At 33.0% G+C, this 24,484-nt stretch overlaps 2 protein-coding genes across 5 annotated transcripts; both read left to right on the top strand.

Moving 5' to 3' along the window:
• Positions 1–5,509: 5,509 nt before the first annotated feature.
• LOC11427124 (aspartic proteinase) lies at positions 5,510–13,863 on the top strand. 4 transcript variants are annotated; one of them, XM_003610414.4, is made up of 14 exons: positions 5,510–5,690; positions 6,066–6,464; positions 6,550–6,610; positions 6,925–7,019; positions 7,126–7,238; positions 7,451–7,619; positions 7,718–7,757; positions 7,870–7,934; positions 8,288–8,401; positions 8,530–8,594; positions 8,718–8,874; positions 8,953–9,072; positions 13,181–13,266; positions 13,609–13,863. In XM_003610414.4, the coding sequence occupies exons 2-14, from the start codon at positions 6,075–6,077 to the stop codon at positions 13,691–13,693; spliced, it is 1,560 nt and encodes a 519-aa protein (XP_003610462.1). In that variant the 5' UTR covers positions 5,510–5,690; positions 6,066–6,074; the 3' UTR covers positions 13,694–13,863. The 4 variants fall into 4 exon arrangements, with proteins under 4 accessions (XP_003610462.1, XP_024638433.1, XP_024638434.1 ...); XM_024782665.2 differs by having other exon boundaries at positions 5,639–5,776; XM_024782666.2 differs by lacking the exon at positions 5,510–5,690 and adding an exon at positions 5,777–5,885.
• A 6,623-nt stretch (positions 13,864–20,486) lies between these two features.
• LOC11427123 (S-type anion channel SLAH1) lies at positions 20,487–22,033 on the top strand. Its single transcript, XM_003610412.4, has 2 exons — positions 20,487–21,438; positions 21,552–22,033. The coding sequence occupies exons 1-2, from the start codon at positions 20,575–20,577 to the stop codon at positions 21,795–21,797; spliced, it is 1,110 nt and encodes a 369-aa protein (XP_003610460.1). The 5' UTR covers positions 20,487–20,574; the 3' UTR covers positions 21,798–22,033.
• Positions 22,034–24,484: the final 2,451 nt, after the last annotated feature.

Raw genomic sequence — 24,484 nt, 5'->3', positions numbered from 1 at the left:
ACAAATAATTGTTTCGGTCATGTCGTTCAATTCACATATTTTGGTTTCTCGTAGAAAGAAAGGAAATGAATACTTTACGCAATTTGGTTGGCATGTGTATGATCAATATAAAATCATCGTAATTACGCGGTGTTTGATCAACCTAATTGCTTAACTAGTTCTTCTTTGGATTGAATAAAATTGTTGGAATAGTCATAGATGAAATCCAAAAATAAAGCTTTTTCTACAATAAGATATTTATGAATAACTTTTTCTACAACTTGATTTTAGTTGTCATTTTTGGTTTGGTGTGACCTATTATTTTGCGTGGTCACACATACATTCATCCTCTAAAATAACGGGTCTTCGATTTTTATTTGATCGATCCAAGTGAAGCATGTCCCGTATTACGTACATGAAGAATAATATGTGAATGTCTTTTGATTTTAACGTTTGAGTTGGTTGATTATAGACCAACTTCTTTGCATAGTTCTTGCGCTTGCATGTGAGGGAGAAGACAATATGGATTATATTTCAACTCCTTTCAAAATCAGCTCAGCCTAGATGAAAATAAGTCAACAATTAAATTCATTTTCCAATTTACTATAATCACTATATGAAATATAGATACCAATTAGAGTCATATAGGTGTGGAAGATAACTGTTATGTAGTATCCGCATAAAATCATATTTATACAGAGAATTGAATCCTTTAAAATAATGTAAAGAGAACTTGAATATTTGTGTGAGATATTTCAAGTATTTGATTAATGTCAATAGTCTAAAACTTTGAAGAAGAAGAATATATGATGTGCTTCCTCTCAAAAAAAGAGGAACAATATACGAATTTGGTTTGATGAAGCATGAAAACTCCCAAATGATATCTACATTAGCCAACATGCTGCTATGAGATTTACCTGTTGGTTTCACAACAACCCCTGTGTTGCAATTTAGTCTTCTTTAGTCTGCAAGATACCTCGATAAGTCCTCGTCTCGAGACACAAAAATAATGTTGGCAAATCGAGACGGAGTGGTGGTAGTCTCTCCTGACAAATCGTCAAGGAAGGACAACACAAGTTCTCTATCTCCAACTTCTTTCTGTCAGAACATTTTCTGTAAAAGATAAAAAAATAAATATATATATATATATATATATATATATATATATATATATATAAACAGTTGTTTACATTAATTGGTATTGGTGCAGTTAAATCAGTTATGCAAAACTCAGTTACATTAATCCGATAAACAAACACCTCCTATATGCATGGTATTTGATATTTACTACAAAATAATATCATCAAACAAGCGAAAATATGTATAATTTTGTAATTTTTTATGTTACCCGTTGTGACAATTGCGGTATCTTTCAACTTATTCTAAACTTTCACAAAGAACCACATGTGTGATAAAAAAATATGATTTTCCATTTAATGATGTGTTGTACAAGATTTGAAACAAACATTAAAAAAAATTGTGCTTCCTTAAAAATATATTTAAAAAGAAGTGATTTTGCAAAACATCTCAATCATGATTGTGATATCATTGTTTGTTTGGAGATTATTATATAACTGTCTTTCAATCAAAGATAATTTAATTTGAATTGGAATGCAAAGTTTATTATCTATTCATGTGTAGATGGATATAACTTGAACAAAACATCTAAACATTTAGTAATTCTTTCATTGTCTTGTCTTTGAAAAAGTATGGGTAGATGTTTTATCTTCGTTGGGATTTAGATGTGCAATGATAAATAATTGTTTGGATCATGTCGTTAAATTCACATATTTAGTTTCTCATAGAAATAAAGGAAATGAATACTTTACGCAATTTGGTTAGCATGTGTATGATCAATATAAAACCATCGTAATTATGCATTATTTGGTCAACGTGATTGTTTAACTTGTTCTTCTTTGGATTTAGTAAAATTGCTGGAATAGTCATAAATAAAATCCAAAAATAAACCTTTTTTCATATGATTTATACAATGGAGCACTCAATCACTAAAATCTTTATGAATAACTTCTTCTACAACTTGATTTTAGGTGTCATTTTTGGTTTGGTGTGACCTATTATTTTGCATGGTCATACGTACATTCATCCTCTTAAATAACGGGTATTCGATTTTTATTTGACCGATCCAAGTAAAGTGTGTGCCGTATTATGTACATGAAGAATAATATGTGAATGTCTTTTAATTTTAACGTTTGGGTTGGTTGATTATAGACCAACTTCTTTGAATAGTTATTGTGCTTGCATGTGACGGAGAACACATTATGGATTTTATTTCAACTCCTTTCAAAATCAGCTGAGCCAAGATGGAAATAAGTCAACATTTAAACTCATTTTCCAATTTACTATAATCATTATATGAAATATAAATATCAATTAGAGTCATATAGGTGTGGAAGATAACTGCTATGCGGTATCCGAATAAAATCATATTTATATATGGAATAGAATCCTTTTAAAAAAGTAAAGAGAACTTGAATATTTGTGTGAGACATTCTAAGTATTTTGATTAATGTCAATAGTCTAAAACTTTGAAGAAAAAGAATGTATGAATTTATATGTTGTGTTTCCTCTCAGAAAAGAAGAACAGTATACTCCTTCCGGTCCATAACAACCAAGCTATTTGTAAAAAAATATTGTTCCTAGAATATTGATTCATTTCACTTTTCAATACAATATTAATTACTTTTTTTTTCAATTATAACTCTAATTAATATTACTTTCATCACTCTCAATTCAATATATTGTACTTTACATTTATGATAAAGAAGAATGCGCCAATACTTGACAAAGACACTCACCACCATTTTACTTTCTCTTTCGTTTATACATTTTTCTTAATCTGTGTAAAATGATCAACTGACTCGGTTAAATTGGAACAGAGGGAGTACAATTTTGGTTTGAGATTTGGACACTTTTAGAGTTTATTTGCCACTCATATTTTGGTTCTTTTAGTATTTAATGTAAACAAAAGTTAATGTTGAAAGATCTTAATTTATATACACTGTCAATTGTAAATAAATTTACATGTATATCAAATGATGTGTTGTGACGTCAATTAATAAAGTATAACAAATAATATGTTTGTAACTTATCAAATGATCTAACAATATATCATTAGATGCATTTATCAAATTTTGTTGTATCATTAGATGCATGTGTAAAAAAATTACTCAAGCAAAACATATCAATTACAGTCATGTGAAAAATATTAGTTGACTTTCAACCTCATTTATTTTTGCCACATTTACATAAAATAGGTGAAAATTGGGGTTATGAGTAACAAATTGCAAAGTAGAAAAACTTAGAAAAGAAATAGCTAAAAAAATATATGATTTAGAGCGTACAAACACGATACTTGAAGGCAACAACGGATCCATAAAATTTTAATGGTGTAGGTAACATAATTTGTAACACTAAATATTAATATATATATTATAATTGTTCTATCCGATTTTTCATATTGTATAAATATTGAATAATTTTTTCATTTTCAATGTCAATAAAAGTATCATTTTTAATATATGTAACCAAACAATCGTTTAATCATTCATCTTTCGAATGATTTTACATCTGATTCCTAATAATATTCATAACACAAAGAGACATAAAGGCTAGAGATAAACTTTTTTTTTAAGGTGTTGTGTTTTTGAATGCTAATTGGCTTCATTTTGTTAAAACAATTCGTTCAAACAAGATGTGGTATACGACGTTCTATCATGTAATACGACATTTTGAGCCAAGGCGGTGTACCATTTTTCGCATTCTTTGGAGTAATGTTTCTCGCATATATTCAAGAAGCTTTTGTCATATTACTTGTGCTTCAAGAAACGTGCTTTTCTAGAAGTATTTCTTTGCCGGTTTAAGTTGCCGTGTGCTTGTAGTCATTTCCAAAATAGATCTGGGACACATATATTTTGTGTTTCTAGAAGATTGTTGTTGAAAATATAATTATGGACAACTGGATTGTGTTAGCCCATTGAAGAAAAAGCTCATGCAGAACAATGACTATATAAGGACATTCAAACCTAGCTTCTACTTACGAAATCAACATCGAAGAATTGAGTCATTGGAGTTTCATGTTTTGAGTCGTTGTGTTTTATTTTATATACCTCTCTATGCGCCGCCATTGATAATCAAAGCCTTAAAGATGATTTGTTTTAGTTGAATTGTAACTTGTGTTTTGTATATTACTCTAGTGCATCTAGCAAGATTTAGGTTTGTGTATTGGAGTTGTTCTCCTACTTTATTATAACTGTCATTGAGTCAACAATTGTGGATATTGATCTAGAGAAAGTGTGAGGGGTTTCTTATATTTAAGGGGAGTCCTAAATAGAAATACATGGGTAACATTAGGTGAAGAGGAGTTTCTTCTTTATCGCACTTTAATTTATTTCTGTTTGTTTGTTATTATGCTCAATTCTCGTAAACATTGTCTGGATATTATGTAGAACATTTATCCTACGGGAATAAGAATTTCAGAAAAAATGTATTAAATAGTATATTTAGTGGCCAAATACCTCCCTGGATCTTTTAAGTTTCACGTTTGTTTCAGATAGATCCTTTAAGTTTCTAAGGTTTCAGATATGTCCTTTAAGTTTCGGATAGGTCCTTTAAGTTGTTAAGATTTCAGATATGTCCTTTAAGTTTCGAGTTTGTTTCAGATAGGTCATTTCTATCAAATCAACTTTGGCTCGTTTGATAAAAAAAACTCTGTTTGATAACACTTTTTCACCATGAGCTTATAACTTATTTCACGAGCTTATAAGCTATTTTTCAGAAGCTATTCCAAGTAGCGTTTGAGCTTATAGCTTATAGCTTCTCACTTTTTCTTTCAATTTTACCCTTATTATTTCATTTAAATTCCATTTTTATCCATTACAATTTTTATAATAAGCTACGTAATAAAGACTATTATTCCTTTATTTCAATTTTTGTATATATATCAGCTGACCCTTTTATTTTTGTTTTGAAAAAATATATACCTTCGTTTTTTTTTTACGAAACAAAATACTATTACTCTATTAGTGTTACTTTTATTTTTTTTATTTTTTTGAGGTAAGTATTTTTTAAAGAAAAATTAGTTTACAAAATTACAAATACTTAAATAGTAATTGATATAATTTTTATTATGAATTAAGAATACCATTTATGTCATTTTACATTTATTAGCTAGTTGAACCGCTATTTTTACTAAACACTTCAGTTAGCTTATCAACTAAAAACTATCTACTAGCTTATCAGCTAAAAGCTATTAGCTAACTTATCAGCTAAAAACTATCAGCTATCACCTATTTTTACCAAAGAGAACCTAGTGTGTGCCTTAATCAAACTTTATCCTCTTCCTTTTGCTTTGCTAATATATTTGACCAAAACTGCCCTTATCTATAAATTTTGAAAAACTCGATCTCTCTCACAAACTGATTTTTAAGTAGTTTCATTTATGCGTAAATAAAAAGGAAAAATCATAGAGAAAGACAAAGGAGGATGAAAGATGATACGGTTGTAACGAGTCGATGATAAAAAGCGTGATTCGGGGGAGACGTGAGGAGCGTGTGGGGTCAAAACTGCCCTTTTAGATTGAAAGAATGCACCGCCTCAAAAGAAAACAAAATAAATAAAAAAGGGTTTGCGTTGTTGTTAGGCTGAACCCTCTCTCTCTCTCTCAGTCAAAGAAAGGAATAACAGTTAGGAAGGTGTGACACACACACACACACACACACACACAGTTACTTATTTATTTACTTAAGAATGTGTATTTCCTTCTTCTGAATTTTTGATCGTATGTATCATCTTCTCTTCTTTTCCTTTATTTGTAACCTTCTCCATTCCCATTCTTCTTCTATATTTTTAATCATTAAGTTCATATTACTAGACTCGCTTTCACAAAGGTTTTCTACATGCATTTCTTTTATTTATCGTTGGATCATGGAATTGATCTCTATCTATTTTACTCATATTCAATGGATTCTATAAGTTTCTATTCTCCAATGTCTATAAATAAAATTTGTTATATATGTCATGCATTTTCAATTCTCACGTACCCTTTATCGGTTAATTTGGATGAACAGGAGGAGAACATGGGGAACAAATTGCATGTGATAGTTCTCTGTTTGTTGGTGTCAACACTTTTGATTTCTGCAGTATCAATTGCAGCATCCAGCAGTGATGGATTGCGAAGGATTGCACTCAAAAAGATTCAATTGGACCGTAACAACAAGCTTGCTGCTGCTGCTGCTGCTGCTGCTGGAGGAAGGAGAACCAAAGATACTGATTCATTGCAATCTTCCATTAGAAAGTATAACCTTGCTAACAATTATCAAGAAACTGATATTGTTGCTTTGAAGAATTACTTAGATGCTCAATACTATGGTGAAATATCCATTGGTACCTCTCCTCAGAAGTTCACTGTCATTTTCGATACTGGCAGCTCTAATTTATGGGTTCCGTCCTCTAAATGTACCTTCTCGGTGAGCTTTCATGTGCTCATCTATCGTATTTGCTTCGTCATTTCTATTATTTGTTTATTCAATTCATTTTACATTTTTGTTGCAGGTTGCATGCTACTTCCACGCCAAGTACAAGTCCACCAAATCAACTACTTATAGGAAAAATGGTTTTTCTCCCTCATTTTATTTTATGAATAACAAAACCAATTCTCTCATGTATCTATGTTACTGTGTAGTGTTCTTTTTGTTGTGTTCTGAGGTGTCTGAATAGGAAGAAGCATGTATTCCTTTCCCAAAATTTGGTTATTGAGAATTCTACCATTCACAACCCTTTGGTTATTGAGAATTCCTAGTTTTTGACATATTGTAATTTGTTTTGGCATATCTTCTATTTTCGCTCACTTGATATTTTGCATCCATAGAGGCATTGCTGTCTTTGTCTGTAGTATAAGATTTTTCTTCGCTTCTTGGTGTTATCTAGGAACTGCTGCTGCAATTCAATATGGTACCGGAGCAATTTCTGGTTTCTTTAGCTATGACAGTGTCAAAGTTGGTGACATAGTTGTAAAGAACCAGGTAATGCTGATCATTGGTGTCTTTTATGTCAATAAAGGAAGGTGCAACTTTGTACCTTTCATAGTATGTTCGGTTATTAATCCACATAGCACCTTTTTACTATTAGGAGTTTATTGAAGCAACTAAGGAGCCTGGTGTTACCTTTTTGGTGGCCAAGTTTGATGGTATATTGGGACTTGGATTTCAAGAGATATCAGTTGGAAATGCTGTTCCAGTGTGGTATGTTTACTTAAGTTTTGGTTCATCATTTTCTTACGGTTTTATTGAATGACTGCCTTGCAAATGCTTGGTAAGGTTCATTGTAGACTCACTCAGTGGATGTGACCCTTCCTTAGACCTGTTCATAGTGGGAGCCTTACAGCTCCAAGCTTCCCTTTTTTGTTAAAAGTTTATTGAATCCCCGTATCATTATCAGATTTTACGTGTCACAGGTATAATATGGTTGAACAAGGTCTTATCCAGGAACCAGTATTTTCATTTTGGCTCAACCGTAAACCAGAGGAAGAAGAAGGGGGTGAGATTGTTTTCGGTGGTGTTGATCCTGCTCACTACAAGGGAAATCACACTTATGTGCCTGTGAAAAGAAAAGGATATTGGCAGGTTAATCAATAATCAGTAAATAAAATTTTTTCCATACTTGTATTGATCTTTTTTAACCTTTTTCTCTGCTTTTTTTTTTTTTTTTTTTTTTTTTTCAGTTTGATATGGGAGATGTAACTATTGATGGTAAATCCACTGGTACGTGTAGATTACTGTCAGAAGAAATACCAATTTATTTTCCTAGCAGAGATTTTTTAAATTGGTCTTAGCTTTAATTTCATTGGTTTGATGTGCTTTTATTGTCATTCAGGATATTGCGTTGATGGCTGTTCGGCAATTGCTGATTCGGGGACATCTTTGTTGGCAGGTCCAACGGTATGAATAAATGTTACACATAGATTGAAGTCAATATAGCTTTTTCTTTTATTGACTGTGGAATATGATAGATTGTTAGATTTGCCAATGATAGAAATTGCAAACCAATCGTCACCTGGGATAGTGATTACTTCTTCCTTTCTATTTCTTTTCAATATGTTTTCAGTTTTAACATTTATACTATAACTATAATATGCAGCACAATATTGTCTCGTTGATGAGAAGTGTCACATAGTTGGGGCCTTTAGAGATTGAAAACTTTTATTGTATGGTTTAAATTTCCAACCGAAAAAAGGTCTTGACTAATGCTTTTGACTAGCTTGTTTCTATGACCATGTGGTTTATTATTGTAGACTGTAATTACCATGATAAATCATGCAATTGGAGCATCAGGAGTTGTAAGCAAAGAGTGCAAGACCATTGTTGCAGAGTATGGACAAACAATATTGAACTTACTTTTAGCTGAAGTGAGTACCATTTGTAATCTTTTCTGGCATATCTTGGTTGATTAGATTGTTACCTATGGTCATGAGTGGTATGTTAGAAGAAAGGTTCTTTTAGGGGATTTTCTTATGCTTTTCCTTTACTCCTTCAGGCTCAACCAAAGAAGATCTGTTCCGAAATTGGATTATGCACTTTTGATGGCACTCATGGTGTTGAGTAAGGCCCAATTATATTTTTATATCCTTTGAATCTTTGGTCATCAAATTCAAAATATTATAATGCTTTTGTACGATTTCACTGTGATTAACATTTTACCCGTCTTCCAATTTTTCCACTTAGTTTGGCTATTGAGAGTGTAGTGGATGGGAATGAAAGGAAATCATCTAGTGGTCTTCATGGTGCTTCTTGTTCTGCTTGTGAGATGGCAGTTGTTTGGATGCAGAACCAGCTGAGGCAGAATAAGACCCAAGATCAGATACTAACCTATATCAATAATGTGAGTTAGTTGTCTTACTCCTGCTATTTGAGTTTCCTGTTTCATCTCTTGATTCTCAGCTTCATGATGATGTTGCAGCTTTGTGATAAAATGCCCAGCCCAATGGGAGAATCATCTGTTGACTGTGAGAATATATCTTCGTTGCCTGTAATTTCCTTCACAATTGGTGGAAGAACTTTCGACCTTGCCCCAGAGGAGGTACGACGTCCCCATATCTGATTGAGCTTTTGCAATGACTGGTCACCGATTATTTTATGCTATGAAAATAAGATAAGTTCATGCGAGCCGATAAAAATTATAATTCTGGAGATTGGAGAACTAGGTATTTTTGAAGAAAAAATATAGCATGTTTCCAAACATGCTACTTATCTTTTTTTTTTTTAAACAGCTTATATTATTAAACACCAAATTATACAAGCAGTACAATTACAAGGCGATGGCCAAAGAACCAAAACAGAAAAAAGGAGCTTCTAAGGGTTGTAACCAAAACACAGCAGCAACCAACCAGCACTACCTAAAACCAGAAACAACCAGACGCCAAAAACTGCTACTACGGATAAACAGAAGCAGAAAGGCACAACCAAAAAACAGCAAACACCAACTACAATAGTCCCTGCCACCTCTGAAACTACCCCACCTATCGCAAAAGGCATTTCTTGGGGTTCCAGCACCAATCGTAAAAGAGGCAAGGAGGACTTTTAAGTCTGGAATTCGCCCAATTCCACGAGATCACCTTGATGTCATCAACGATATCAGCAACATCCTTGACAAGAGAATTGAAAATCCTATCATTCCTCGCTTTCCAAATCGACCACATCACCGCATGCCAAACCATCCAATAACCTTTTCGCAACTTGCGCCTCCCGATCTCCCCATTCCAACACTAGAAAAGTTGAAATAAGGATTGAGGAGTGATGAAACTAGTCCCCAACCAACCACCCACCCTTGACCACACTTTGAAGGCCCACTCACAATGAAGGAAGAGATGGACCGCCGTTTCACCAACTTGGTCACAGAACTCACATCTCCCCGTAGACACCGGTGCTAATATACGCCGTTTCAAAAGGTTGTCTTTTGTCGGAATACGATTGAGGAGCAATTTCCATGAAAAAACCACAACTTTGGACGGTGCCGGACTCTTCCACACCAAATCAAACACCACTTTCTTAGTATTCTCCAAAGATTGGATCGGCATTAAGAGATTTACAAGCGCAACATAAGAAGAGGACACCGACAAAAACCCCTTCCTCCTCCAAGTTCCACCACCATGAGTCAGCCAACTCCACCCTCTCCCAACCCTCCAACTTCTCTATAAGGCTAAGAACTAACCCCTCTTCCCACACAAAGAGGTTTCTCCTCCACATAAAATTCCAATCTCCCCCACCAACTCCACCCACCCAAATCGCCCCCACCATCATTTCTTTTTGACAAGAAATAGAGAAAAGTCTCGGGAAAGTAACACAAAGAGGCTCATTTCCCACCCACCGGTCTAACCAAAAACGAGTAGTATCACCATTCCCTACCTTTTTCACCACCTCCCTGTTAAACCAATCCGTCCCCACCGAACCTTCCAAAGACATCAAATCTAACCACCACCGAGATGCCACCGACGGCCACACATTGTCCCCCGGATACAAGGGAAAAATAATACGGCTCCCATATTTACAAATGAGGACCTCCTTCCACAACGCTTTATCCGGTTGCACCAACCTCCACCTCCACTTGGCCAAAAGACTAAGATTTACCAACCTTATATCTCTCACACCTAAACCCCCCTTTGCACGAGGAAGACAAACTGTCGACCATTTAACCCAACACACTTTCTCACCACCGTTGACACCTCCCCAAAGGAAGTTCCGTTGGATTCTCACCACCTTCCTCCACACCTTCACCGGTAACTTGAAAAAAGAAAGATGAAAAATTGGGATAGCATTCAACACCGCATTAAGAAGGACAACCCGGCCACCAAGGCTCACATATTTGTTCCCCCAAGAATTAAGCCTTTTATGCAAGCATTCCAACAACGGCTCCCAAGACGACGCACTTCTCGGGTTTGCCCCAACCGGTAAACCCAAGTGCTTAAATGGTAAAGAGCCTTCCCTACAATTCATAAAATTGCACGCCGCCTCCATAAACTCCCTTTCTACATTCACTCCAATCAAGCAACTCTTGGCAAAGTTAACCTTCAACCCCGACATCATCTCAAAACATCTAAGTAACGCCTTTAGAGTCCAAAGATTCTCCACGGACGCCTCCCCAATACAAAGAGTGTCATCGGCATATTGAAGGTGTGATACCACAAGGCCATTATTCCTAAAATCAAAACCTTTAAAAGAATTGGAATTAACAGCATTCCTCATTAAGCCACTAAATCCTTCCGCCACCAAAGGGAATAAGAACGGAGCTAACGGATCCCCTTGCTTTAGCCCTCTTTGGATACAAATCTCCTCTGTCGCCGTCGGTGTGCCATTAACAAGAATTGACATATTACCTCCAAAAACACATGCCTTCATCCAAGCTACCCATTTTGGACAAAAACATACCCTCTTAAGCATATACTCCAAAAAGCTCCACTCAACCGTGTCATAGGCCTTTTCAAAATCTACCTTTAGAATTAAGCATTCTCGGTTTGCCCTTCTCGCAAAATCAACCACCTCGTTAATCACCATCACCCGATCCACTAAATTTCTCCCTTTAACAAAAGCCGATTGGGAAGTTGAAATAATAGAATTCATGACCTTTGATAAACGACCTGCCAACACTTTAGCAAGAAGTTTGTAAAGGCACCCTAAGAGGGAAATAGGACGAAACTCCTTCAAAGTGAAAGGATTGTTTACCTTAGGGATTAAAGTAACAAAATAAGACAAAAAACTCCTCAGCAACTTCTCATTCGCATAGAATTGGTCAAACATAATTCTCACTTCATGCTTGATAAGGTGCCAAAATTCTTTAATAAAAGCAAAATTAAATCCATCCGGACCCGGGCTTTTATTACCATCACTATCTTTGACAACCTTTTCAATTTCCTCCAACGTAAACGGAGCAATCAAGCCCCTATTATCATCTTCCGAAAGCATATCAAAAGCCACCCCATCTAACTTTGGTCTTTCCCAGTGAGTAGTTGCCACTTGCCTTCCAAAATACTCCACTACGGCACCTCTAATCTCTTCCGGAGTTTGAACCCAACCTCCATCCACTTGAAGAGCTCTAATTGAGTTATTATTTGATCTCAATTTAACACTTTTATGGAAAAACTTGGAGTTCACATCCCTCCAATTCTCCTCCACCACCTTTTTGAGCTTGCGATTAAGGATCCAATAATTATTAAAACGGAAAGGTTTAGGGCCCAATCACAATCACCTGACTTGAGTAACAACGGGCAATGATCGGAAACGTCTCTAGGTAGAACCCCTAAAGATGGGGAACCCCACACCAACTCCCAATCCTCCGACACCAAGACTCTATCAATTCTACTCATGGCCACCCCATTAGAATGAAACCACGTAAACTTCCTTCCAAGCGTATTTTTATCTTCCAACTCAACCTTATCAAAAAAATCATTAAAGAGTCTCATCTCCCTACGATACCCGCTAGGTTCCACCTCTTGAACCCCCCTTCTCTCGTCACGAGCACGCACCGAATTAAAATCTCCCATCATAGACCAAACACCGTCACCTAACCCCCCTTCAACTCCACCAAGTTATCCCATAAACGCCTTTTAGAGACAAGATCACATTTTGAATAAATATTGACCAAAAAACATCTAGTCGCCAACGGACCCCACTCCAAACACACACCGACAAAACCTTCACCACTAAACGAGAAAATAAGTTTAGAGCTCGACTTATTCCACAAAGATAAAATTCCACCACTATTTCCCTTTGAAGGGAGAAAAACCCAATTACAATTAATACTCCCCCAAAGATTATAACACAACTCCGGAGAGACATTCTCCAACTTTGTTTCTTGAATTGCCATAAAATCCACCCCATGATTTCGGATCAACTCCTTAATCTTCTTCTTCTTCAAAGCACCTCCCAAACCCCTAATATTAAAGGATGACACAATCATTGATCAGGCTTAGAAATCTCCTTATTTACATTCTGCCCAACATCATGCTACTTATCTAAAACTGTGTGAACTAGACTGTTTGTCAAATTTTTCTTGATGGAATAATCTTATGCAGTAGCAATGTACAATTTGCAGTTTTATACTTTTATGTATCAATTTTGTCCTGTTTCATGCTCTCCATTGCCAATTTACCATCAACTCAATCCTCATTCAGTTTTCTGTTTTATTTATCCAGTACATAAAGGTGGGTGAAGGTCCTGCGGCTCAGTGCATTAGCGGCTTTGTTGCTATAGATGTTCCTCCTCCACGTGGTCCTATCTGGTACATCAAATATCTTTCATTACTTTGAGACATTTACCGGCATAATTGAGATCTTCTTACTCCTTTCATGACCCTTTCAGTAGATACATGACACCTTTTCATGTTCCTTAAATATAACACTTCATTTTTACCCATAATTCTCTTTCTTAGCATTCAAATTTTTTCGCTGAAATATTATTTATTAGTGTAACATAGAAATGAACAGAATATAGGGACACATGATATAAATCCACACATCATGTCACTTGCCTCTATTTCACTCTTCGTTGTATTTGGATCGTGATGTGTCTGAATTCTGATTTGATTCTCATTTATAAGCTAATTTCATCTACCTAAATGCAGGATCCTTGGAGATATCTTCATGGGCCGTTACCACACAGTCTTTGATTTTGGAAAATCAAGAGTCGGATTTGCTGAAGCAGCTTAGAAAATGCTCTTGTCTGAAAGTCCACTCTTATTTGCCATCTACCTGTGTATGCTGGCAATCATAATATACTCTAAACTATGTATATATACTAATTAAGTGTTTGTCCCTCACACTTTTAATGACTAATTTGCTTAACAGATTTATGTGGGACTACGGCCATATTGGATCCACAGATTAGGTATGCATGCGGTTTTAGTACAAAAAAAGGTATAATAAAAATGGAATTTATTATTTACTATGTAGACAGGTAAAACCCTTCAAAGAAAAGGTAGGCCAGTAAAAAAATCTATACGTTTAATTTTTTTTGGAGATTGTTTTTAAAATTTGTGTTTATTTTAATCGCTAAAAATGAGATAATAGATTATCGAAATGAACAATTGTGTTGAATATTTTGAAAATAATACAAATACTAAAGGAATTATTTTTATTATTTTATAAAAACCAATCCCTAGTTAGCAGTTCATTTTCCGTTAGTTACAATGGTTAATTGTATTTTTGGTAGATACACAACATGACAATAGTCACTTGAAAATTCACACAACAAAGGATTTTAGTTCGAATCTGACCGCGACTTCAAGCCTAACAACTGCGACAATTTTCATTGAATTAGAACTTATGGACAACATTGTATATTTCTTTTTTTTATTAGTAAGTTAAAGTGAAAATATATTTTAAAAAATAAAGTATAATGTATTTTCACCAAATAAATTGGAACGAAGTAAATATTGATATAACAAATTTGTCATCATTTACCATTAAAAAGTATCGCATTACATTTTTCTTACCCATTTTTTGTAAGACCATTCAAAATTTCAACAACATAAATATTTCTTAACTAACATAACTGTAATTATGTTGGATTTTTCTTTTGCAACTTGAAAATAACATCATTTTTTAATAAATTTAATGCATGAACTAACTATGTTATTTTTTGTAATTTACTAAGGATCGTATATTTAGGATAGCTGCAATATGAAATTGAAATTTAATTTCAATTGGTAAATTGATTGTGTCTTGTTGCTACATGTGGTTCTTAAAAACGACAGACATATCAAGTGGAAAACATGGAATGCATCTGTGGAGTATCAACTTGTGTTTTCCTTTTTACCATACCAGGTGTCTTCAACTTTGTTGTACTAGTAAGTTCGAGACAAAATGGATGCTTTGTAAGGGCACCTTGTCTGTCACATTTTGATCGGGTAAATTAGTGTAAAGTTATTAATCAAATACATTTTAATGTGTTAAATTACTTTAACTTCACTCTCAAGAGTTACTTACCCCCACTCAGCCACCACCATTTCTAAAACCAGATATTGTTAGGATGCATCGCTTTAGACAGACGAAATTCATCATGTTTTATCTGCATTCGGACGAAATTGGATGGAGTTTTAGAAATTAGGGTATTATGTTTTTGGTCCCAACATTTTACGCGATTTTAAGAATAGTCCCTACATTTCAATAAATGTTTTTAAAATCCCTACATTTTCCTTCGTTAGTGCCATGTTGATGAAACACAAGCCATCATAACAAGTTCAACCCCACCCCACCAAATCTCCACCACAACACCTTCCACACCCGCAACAGCAAGCACTTTCAACGATAACATCATCGCTTTCGGCCTCCAAATCTTCCCCTCTAAACCAAGATATTTCACTAGAAATGTGACGAACACCGGCGATCCGCATCTACGACCCTGCGGAGAAAGATCGTGGTGAAGTTCCCCGCCGTTTTTCGGGGAGATTGAACCGCCAACATTGACATCACGTTAGAAATTTGACAACAGGGACTATTTACGCTAATGGAGGAAAAATGTAGGGATTTTAAAAACATTTATTAAAATGTAGGGACTATTCTCAAAATTGCGTAAAATGTAGGGACCAAAAATATATTTAATCCTAAAAATTATCGATAGATGGAAAAGAAATTACTAAAATTTGGTATTTCTTCAAACAAGCTTTTGGACTAAAAATCAATATAGATGTAGTTATATCCCTTCTAAACTTTTTGATTTTTTTTTATCTGCCTTTATCATCTGTTACAAAATCATATATATGGCAAATCGAGGTGGCGTAATAGTGAAAGAGACCAAAACTAAAATATGGAATTCGTAGAGGGACTAAAATAAAAAAACGAGAAGACAAAAAAATTAAATTTAAAAACATTGGTTCTTCCATCTTCCTTTTGTCTTTATTCCTCTACGAATTTCGTATTTTGGTAAATAATATAAAAACAGTAATTAAATAGGTACGCATTATATATGAAAATAGTGATAGTAATAAATAAATAATACATACTTTCAACGTAAATTTTCATCATTGATCAATGAACTTGGCTTATTTAGTGCCAAGATGACTCAATTCAATTTTATTTTTGGTTTTCACTTTAAGTTGACAAACGAAATCATATTGAAAGGATAAAAATGTAAAGAATAACGGATATTGAACCAAAATTAAACCAGAAAATTAATTAAGAGGCACAATGTTCAATAATTTTTTTTTTAAAATAATAATTTAATGATGAGAATCACATATCTTCGATGTAAAGAAATGAGAATTGTGTGTTGGAACATGCCTGATACATCTAACATCCCTACCATTTTCAGTTGACCTCTGCTTACAACAAGATGGCTCAATTCAATTTTATTAGGTAACAAAAAGTAGTTAATGAGTTTATTTTTTAATTTTCTAATTGAATTAATGTAAGGTTTAATTGGTTATTATCGGTATTCTCCCATGCATGCCTTTTACATCAGCATGGTTCAGTCAAGTCAATCCTCGAGTCAGACAGACACAAGTGAGAGTTTAGGCAATTTATTTTATTTTAGAGACCAAATATTTCTGTTTCTGATTGAATCAAATAAAAACAATATATGTTTTGATACGCCAAAAACAGCTTCTCCACCAAATTTATAATTTGTTTCATCTTGCAAGGTCAACTTTTTATTAAGCGTCACTTCGGGGAATGAAAGGATAAGATTTTCTCAAATGATTGTTTATTTGATGAGTGGAAACTAATATAATTAAGTGGAATCCACGACAAATTAAAATCTCCTTATTAACTTTGTTAAAAAAAGAAATCTCCTTATTAAGTTAGGAAAAGCATATGATTATTGAAAAAAAAGTTAGGAAAAGCATATAAGATCTTATCATTGTTCTACCAGTGCATGTTAAAATGGAAAAAGATATACAATAGTGGCGATTGTTTGAATATCCCTGCTTTTCTTTTGCTCTTATGCTATTGCAACTAATTGTTGGGTATCCATCTAATTATACATTTTATTGTATATAAATTATCCACTTGAGAATTAATACACGTCAGAAACCATTCAAGCAGCTCACAATCACTAAAATGAGAGGTTCTAATGTGCTCCATTTATACATCACCACCCATTAATTAAGAAGATATATTTCATAGTATTCTTGCTAAATTGAATATTTATTTTGCAAGCAATATTAGAGAAGAATATATAACTGAGGCAGCTTATCATCCCCTACTCTGCCGCGTGCTCTCTCTAGAGTAGTCTTCACATATTATTAGTTGTTACATTGCTTTTTAAATTGATAATTGCTTTTTTTTCAGTTAGCCTAGTGGCTAGAATTTATCTTATAAAATTTGTAAGTGGGATGTTCGGAATTCGAACCTCAACCCCTGTATATAATAACGCATTGTCCTACCAACTGAGCTATGCTCAAAGGACAATTGATAATTGCTTTTAAACCCAGATAAAGGGATTATGGTTTAAATGACCCCCTTACATAACAAATAAAGCTAATAACAATAACAATAGTAATGATGATAAACTTGCTTTAGTACCCTTAAAAAAATTATGATAAAATTGCTCACACATAAGTACCTGTAGTGTCCGTAAAAGTGCCTGCATGGTTTGGAATACGCGTACTTGTAGTCATGTAGAGTTGTTTATTAAGGCTATCTTTGGTAAAAATAAGCTATAAACTAATTGATAGTTGAAAAACTAGCTGATGACTGATAGTTGATAGCTTATAGCTGAAAATCTTGCTTATTAAAAATAATGTGTTTGGTAAAATTAGCTGTTGATCTGACTGATATGTATAAAATGACAGACTTGTTTTTTTTTTTTTTTTTAAATATATATATCCACACACATTTTTTTGTATTTTATTATTTTTTAATATTTAATTTATAATTAAATATGTTTTTGTTCCAATAAATATTTAAACTTTTGGTCTTAGTCTCCATAAAAAATTTCTCCGACTTTTAATTTTCAAAAAAATTTCATCGACAATTTTGATCTCTGCTTTATGATGAATCCCAAAAATAAGAGGAAGGTGGAAACAAAATGTGAGCTAGAATATATAAAATTTTACAACATACAATAGGCTAGTTATTTTTTGTGTGGTGTACAGTAGGTTAGTTATAGCAAAATATAAAGCATTTCCTTAAAAAAAAATACATAGGCCCCGTTTGAATTGACTTATTTTGAGCTTATGTGGGTTTATCTACTCTCATAAGCCTTTTTAAAGATGTTTGGGTAAATAAATAAAAATAGCTTATCATATTTGCATGAGTTGTTTATACCATATTTTAATAAGCCAAAATTTTCAGCTTACCATCCGGTTTAACAAGGAGCTTATGAATTTATGTAACCTCCTTTGATTCTCTCTGGATCCACTTTTTCAAGACATATATTTTAAATTAGCTTATCATATTTTCATGAGTTGTTTATGCCATATTTTAATAAGCCAAAATTTTCATGAGTTGTTTATGAATTTATGTAACCTCCTTCGATTCTCTCTGGATCCAGTTTTTCAAGACATATATTTTTTATTTTTATTTTTTTAAGAAAAAAACATATATTTTAATTATAATGTTAGTTATCTTTGGCGGTGCATGAGTAACAAAATTGTTATATACTTATTTTACTAAAGTAACATACGTAACTAAGTTTTTTTTTTTCGAAGAAAGATTTTTATTATTTTTTTGTTACGTAAGAAAATGAAACTAAATAAAAAAAACAAACTTAACTTGTTTTTTTTTTTTTTGTAACAAACTGTACACTAATATCTATATATATGACAAGTTTACAATCATAATTTCTTAAGTTTATTTAAGCAGAGTGTTTACGCAGCATACAATCAAAGTAACTTTGATATTTTTTTTTAGGACTAATATTGATTATACTATATATATATATATATATATATATATATATATATATATATATATATATATATATATATATTGAAATGTATTTTAACACATTTTAGAATTTTTAAGTGTCGTTTTAGAATTTTAACACAAAAATAGCGAAATGTATTTTTGCACATTTTTTTTCATATTATACCCTCATTTTAATCCACTAATAATTTCCTATATTTTTGCACACACTTTATCTGTCTAATAAATTTAATATGTAATAGACAATTGTTAGGTACTACTCACTTTTTTTTTTTGCACGCTTTATCTTTCTCTTATAACAAACAATTTTCAATTTTCTAAATATTGTGGATATCTCTTGAAATTTTTAACAAGTACTACTCATGTTAATTCTTCATGGAACTATTATCATAGGTAAAAAAAATTTGTTTAAATTTAAAGATAACATGAAACAAATTTTGTTTTAAAACAAAACAAACAAACTTTGTCAATATTATTCTAAGTGGACTTTGAACTTGCTATGTTGACTTTCATTAAAAAAATAAGAACTAAAATTGATAACATAAAATTTAAAGAAAACTTTGTAAATATTAAAATAAAATATGATATATTTATAAGGACTAAAAACTTATTAACCCTTTTTTTAATACAATTTTATAGCTTTTTTTTAAAGCACCATTTTATAGCTTTTTTTGTAGAGTTTACTTAGTGATGTGTATTTGAAGTTAAAGTTTTTATTTCACTAACGAAATTATTTTTTAAATGTTAAAAGTGATAATTGACCCCAAAGGATTGAAAGTTAAAATAGTTGAGCTAGCAAGCATTGATTGACGACGTATCAAGCGGGTTCGAGCCTCAACTAATTTCCTTATACAAAGGCAAGTGTACTTTTCCTTATAACTAAAATTATTGTGGACTACTAGTTTTGTCAACTAGGACCTAAATAAAACATTTATAAATAATCAAACACATGTTATATTTGGTTTGGAAGTATAACTTTGGTTTCAATATTATCTACAGCATATTCCCGTCAATTTAGTTCAGCCATTCAAAAATGAATTTGAGATGTAACTCTTCATTGTGTTTCTTATCCTAAGTAGAGGAAGGGAACAAGAAGCATATGATGACAGCTCTTAGTATTTAAAATGCTCCGGTGGGTAGTGCATGCAAAGGAATTTTCTGTTAAATTACTAACCAAACTTTATAATTTCCACATGTCCCGACAAATCCACACAAAGAAGAAGGAAAAAGTTAACAGTTGTAAGGTTATACGCACCATTGATCATTTAAATTTAAGATGCACCATAGAAAAATTTAAAGTAAATTTGCTCATATTTTACTTTTGAGGAATGCTTTTCTTATTTTAAATTCAAAATCAATGTCTCTTGATTGCATAGTCATTTTTTTTTATTTTTTTTATTTAAAAAAATTAAAATATTCTCGTATCTAATTGTAAAGACTAATTCTCATACGCAATTGCAAAGACTAATATTCTTTCAAAGTAATTGAGATCCATTTAGATGATTAATCTTTTTTAACATACACGAGTCAGAAATCAAACTCCTCCCAAAATATATAGTTAAATGACTCAAATGATATATCTATGCAACACCATGTTGGTGAAATCATCCTCTACTTAATTTGCACTATATATATATAGATGCTCAATTGGATAGGGACAAAACGAGAAGCAAACACCAATCCATATAAATCAAGTTTGAATCACTCCTATATTTAACTATAGAATGGGTGAGGTTGCGGTCAAGCCAACAATTGACATAATTGTGTGTGCTACCACAAACAATACTACTAATGCTAAACCAATCACCAAGCCATCACATTCACAGTCACAACCATTCTTAACTAAGATCCATGCAGGCTACTTTTTCATTTGTGTTTCCTTTGGTGCTCAAGCTTTGCTATGGAAGAGTTTAAGTGAACATAACAATGAATCACAAACTCTTTGGCATGGATTTAATTTCATGCCTTCTGTTGCTTATCTATTACTTTGGTGTCTTGCAGTACTCATTGCAGCCACCTTGTCTTTTCTTTATATGCTCAAGTCCATCTTGCACTTTAATGCAGTGAATGATGAGTTTGCACATCATATTGGAGTTAACTACATGTATACTCCTTGGATTTCATATCTTCTCATGCTGCAAGCATCACCGCCTTGGATTGTTTCGAGAACTTGTTACTATGAGTTTCTTTGTCTAGCATTTTCTTTTGTAATATTTCTGCTTGATGTAAAACTTTTTGGACAATGGTTCACTACTGAAAAGAGGTTTCTGTCAGTAGTAGCAAACCCTGTCAACCTGGTTTCTGTTATAGGGAACTTGGTGGCTGCTCAAGTTATGACTGAAATTGGTTGGAACGAGATTGCAATTTCAATGTATTCATTAGGAATGGTACATTATTTGATTCTATTTGTGACGCTGTATCAGCGTCTAACAAGTAGTAATCAGTTTCCTGTAGTGCTAAGGCCAGCTTATTTTTTGTTTTTTGCTGCACCAAGCATGGCAAGTCTTGCTTGGAAATCCATCTCAGGTGCTTTTCTCATCTCATCGAAGATGCTGTTCTTTCTCTCTTTGTTCCTTTTTATATCTCAGGTAGGTTCAAAATTCCCCTATATATATATATATATATATATATATATATATATATTTAATTGGTTATTTTAATCATCCATTTCATTTTAATGATCAAGGCTTGTATAATGCAGGCTTGCAGACCAGCACTGTTCAAGAAAACTATGAAAAGGTTAAACGTTACATGGTGGATTTACTCATTCCCTTTAACATTCCTTGGTTTAGCTTGTGCTGAATATGCTCATGAGGTGAAAAGTAGTATGGCCTCTGCTTTAATGCTGGTGATATGTATTGTGTCTGTTCTGGTTTTTGTCTTTTTGATGCTAACCACTGTGCTCAAAGTTGAGAAGCTGCTGCATAAAAAAGCTCCTAGTAAATGAATTATGATGTCTCTAATCCAAAAACTGGTTAGTTATATAATGAAATGGATGCCGAGCTGGCCTAACTCCTTTCTTTCCATTGGAAGGAAGCAAATGAAAGTAGACCAACTTGTCTGAATATACTTTACCCTTTACTCTTCTTTCCAAATTGTCTTCATGAAGCATGTATGATTTGGATAAAAAGGACTATTGGAAAATTATAAATATTAGTATCAAACAAACTAAGACAAGCAAAAGTGTATAAGCACATGAGTTGAGTATAATTGGTTTGGACAATATAAACTTCTCACTTATGTTTCGGTGCGGAAAATCCAACAAGGAAAACACACACACTTTAATGGTATTTGCAACTTTTCTAACCTATATCAAACTAAAAAAACAATGTTTGCTAAAAAAGAAAAATAATAGAATAATTTATAGGTATCAGAATGAGGAGGTTGGAATAATGCCTTGGGATAACTTGTATTCTGTCAATTGTCTTCTTAAAGTCGAATTTAAAATGTAACAAATTGCCCAACCTTCATCCAACTATTGAGATCTACAAAAGCTAGAATTGCAACTTCAGAGAATCCAAATCCATGTCTAGCTACTATTATCTCAAAGCTCAATGTGTACAATTGCGCCTAAGAGATACGCGAAGTGTAAACTTGAACAGTTGAATGAAAATCGAGAAATTACACGGCTAACTCCCTCACAAAATTGAAACAGTTATGTGAAGATCACACGAGTCATGACTACTTCCACGTACGTATTTTGAATATTTTTTGGTGAAATAGACACATGAGCCATCCGATTTCAATTGAATTGTTCCGATACTGCAGCCCACCCATTGCACAAATGGTAAACGTATCAACAAAATCGTTGGTCTCAAAATAAGTAAAGCCCCAAAGGAATGGTCAAGAGTGGATGTGGAACATTGAAAAGCAACAAGAATAAATTCTCCCAAGATAAACACCCCTAACCACTCTTTCTAGGTACTTTGTGGAATCTTAACTTGTGAAGCAGAAAAAGGAAAAGTTGCCTACTTATCTATGCACTAAGAACAAACATAAATTGACACTAAATTTTTACCTCTATTTGACAGACCAAATTAATTGAAACTGAACTCAAAAACGCCGAGTGCTATGAGCAAGCTGCTTGCATTTCCTGCGTTTGTTGCTTTGTTATCATGACATATCTACGAAAGTACTAGTTATTGGCGACAGTTTCTATAAAAGTGCTCATGTGACGTCTAATATTTACACTTTGCTATAGTACATACTATTTCGGACTGGGTCAAGGCACAATCTATTTAGGAATCATGGCCTAATCAAAGGAGCTACACCATGTTTAGAAGGAGGATCATACACAACAATGAAAAGAAACTAACAAACACCAAGGGCCAAAGTAATATCAAATTTCTTAAGGCCTAAGAAACAAACTAACAAACAACTGGGGGAACTCCAACAACAAAAACAGATATTCAGCAAACCAACAATGTCATATCCATTTTTGGTTTTCCTCGTACAACAACTAGTCGTAGTGTTACGAAGTGTTGATTGATGCTGCTGCTTTTTTCTTTGTTCTGACTTCTGAAATGACTCCTAAAAATTGTCTAGGCCATTAAAAATGTTCACAGTTATGTTAAAGGTGATGCGACATTGATACCATTTCATACGGAACCTTCAACACAAGTTTTATAAATCATAAACTGAATAGGCTACATCAAACAACTACTGATAATACTAATAATCAGAAAAAAGATGATGGGACTGTGGGGGGGGGGGGGGGGGGGGGGTTAACGAACAAAGGTTGAAGAAGAATATTCATTCATTGTGTGAGAAAAATAATCTAAGTTAGTGAGTGCAGTATTGGAAAAGGAGGTGTGGTGTGGTATGGATAGAAATGAACAACCCTCTTCTTTCTTGGGCCCTATTTTGCCCACTCTGGCTCCTAATTTTCTTTCAAAAAAACAAAAATCATAAGGTTAAGCTAGTCCCTAACACGTTTTTTTTTTTTTAATTTAATATTATCTACTAAAATGGCTCAGACCAGTCGTTAGCTAATTTTGCTCAAATAAGCGTTGCATCAATAAAATGACACATTAATCCCTCTATTTTGATTTCTCAATAAAATGTCTCATATTGGTCTTTGCTCATCCTAAATGACCTTTTTTTTTTTTTGACAAGCCTAAATGACCTATAGTGGGGGTTTTTTAATTTGTGTTGTTTTCTATAGACTGCTCAAATTCTCAAATCATTTAGTGCATCCATAAAAACTACCAAGTTGTGTTGAAACATGGTGGAAAAAAAAAATGATAGATTTCGTTGCAAATATTTGTCCTGTATATAACTTACATGAAGTCGGTATATAAAATTGTTAATTATCTAATAGTTTGATTTAAATATAGCAACCTAAACTTGATGAATAACATAAAACTAACATCTTTATTATAAAAGAAGTTATAAAAGACTACAAAATTAATCACAATTGGCTAACTATTAAGATTTCTTTTGCAGGCTACATTATCTCTATATTAGTGCTTTTATACTTGTATTTATAGTTTTGATCATCTTTATTACATTATCTTCTGTTTTAAAATGAGTGTTACATTAAAAAAATTAATTCTTTTTAAAATGAATATCATTTTCAATTTTTAACATAGTATTAACTTTTTCTTTATAATTGTACCTTCCAATTAATATTAT

Source organism: Medicago truncatula, chromosome 4 (assembly GCF_003473485.1).
Source record: "Medicago truncatula cultivar Jemalong A17 chromosome 4, MtrunA17r5.0-ANR, whole genome shotgun sequence".
NCBI lineage: Eukaryota > Viridiplantae > Streptophyta > Magnoliopsida > Fabales > Fabaceae > Medicago > Medicago truncatula.
This window is presented reverse-complemented; position numbering and strand designations above follow the sequence as displayed.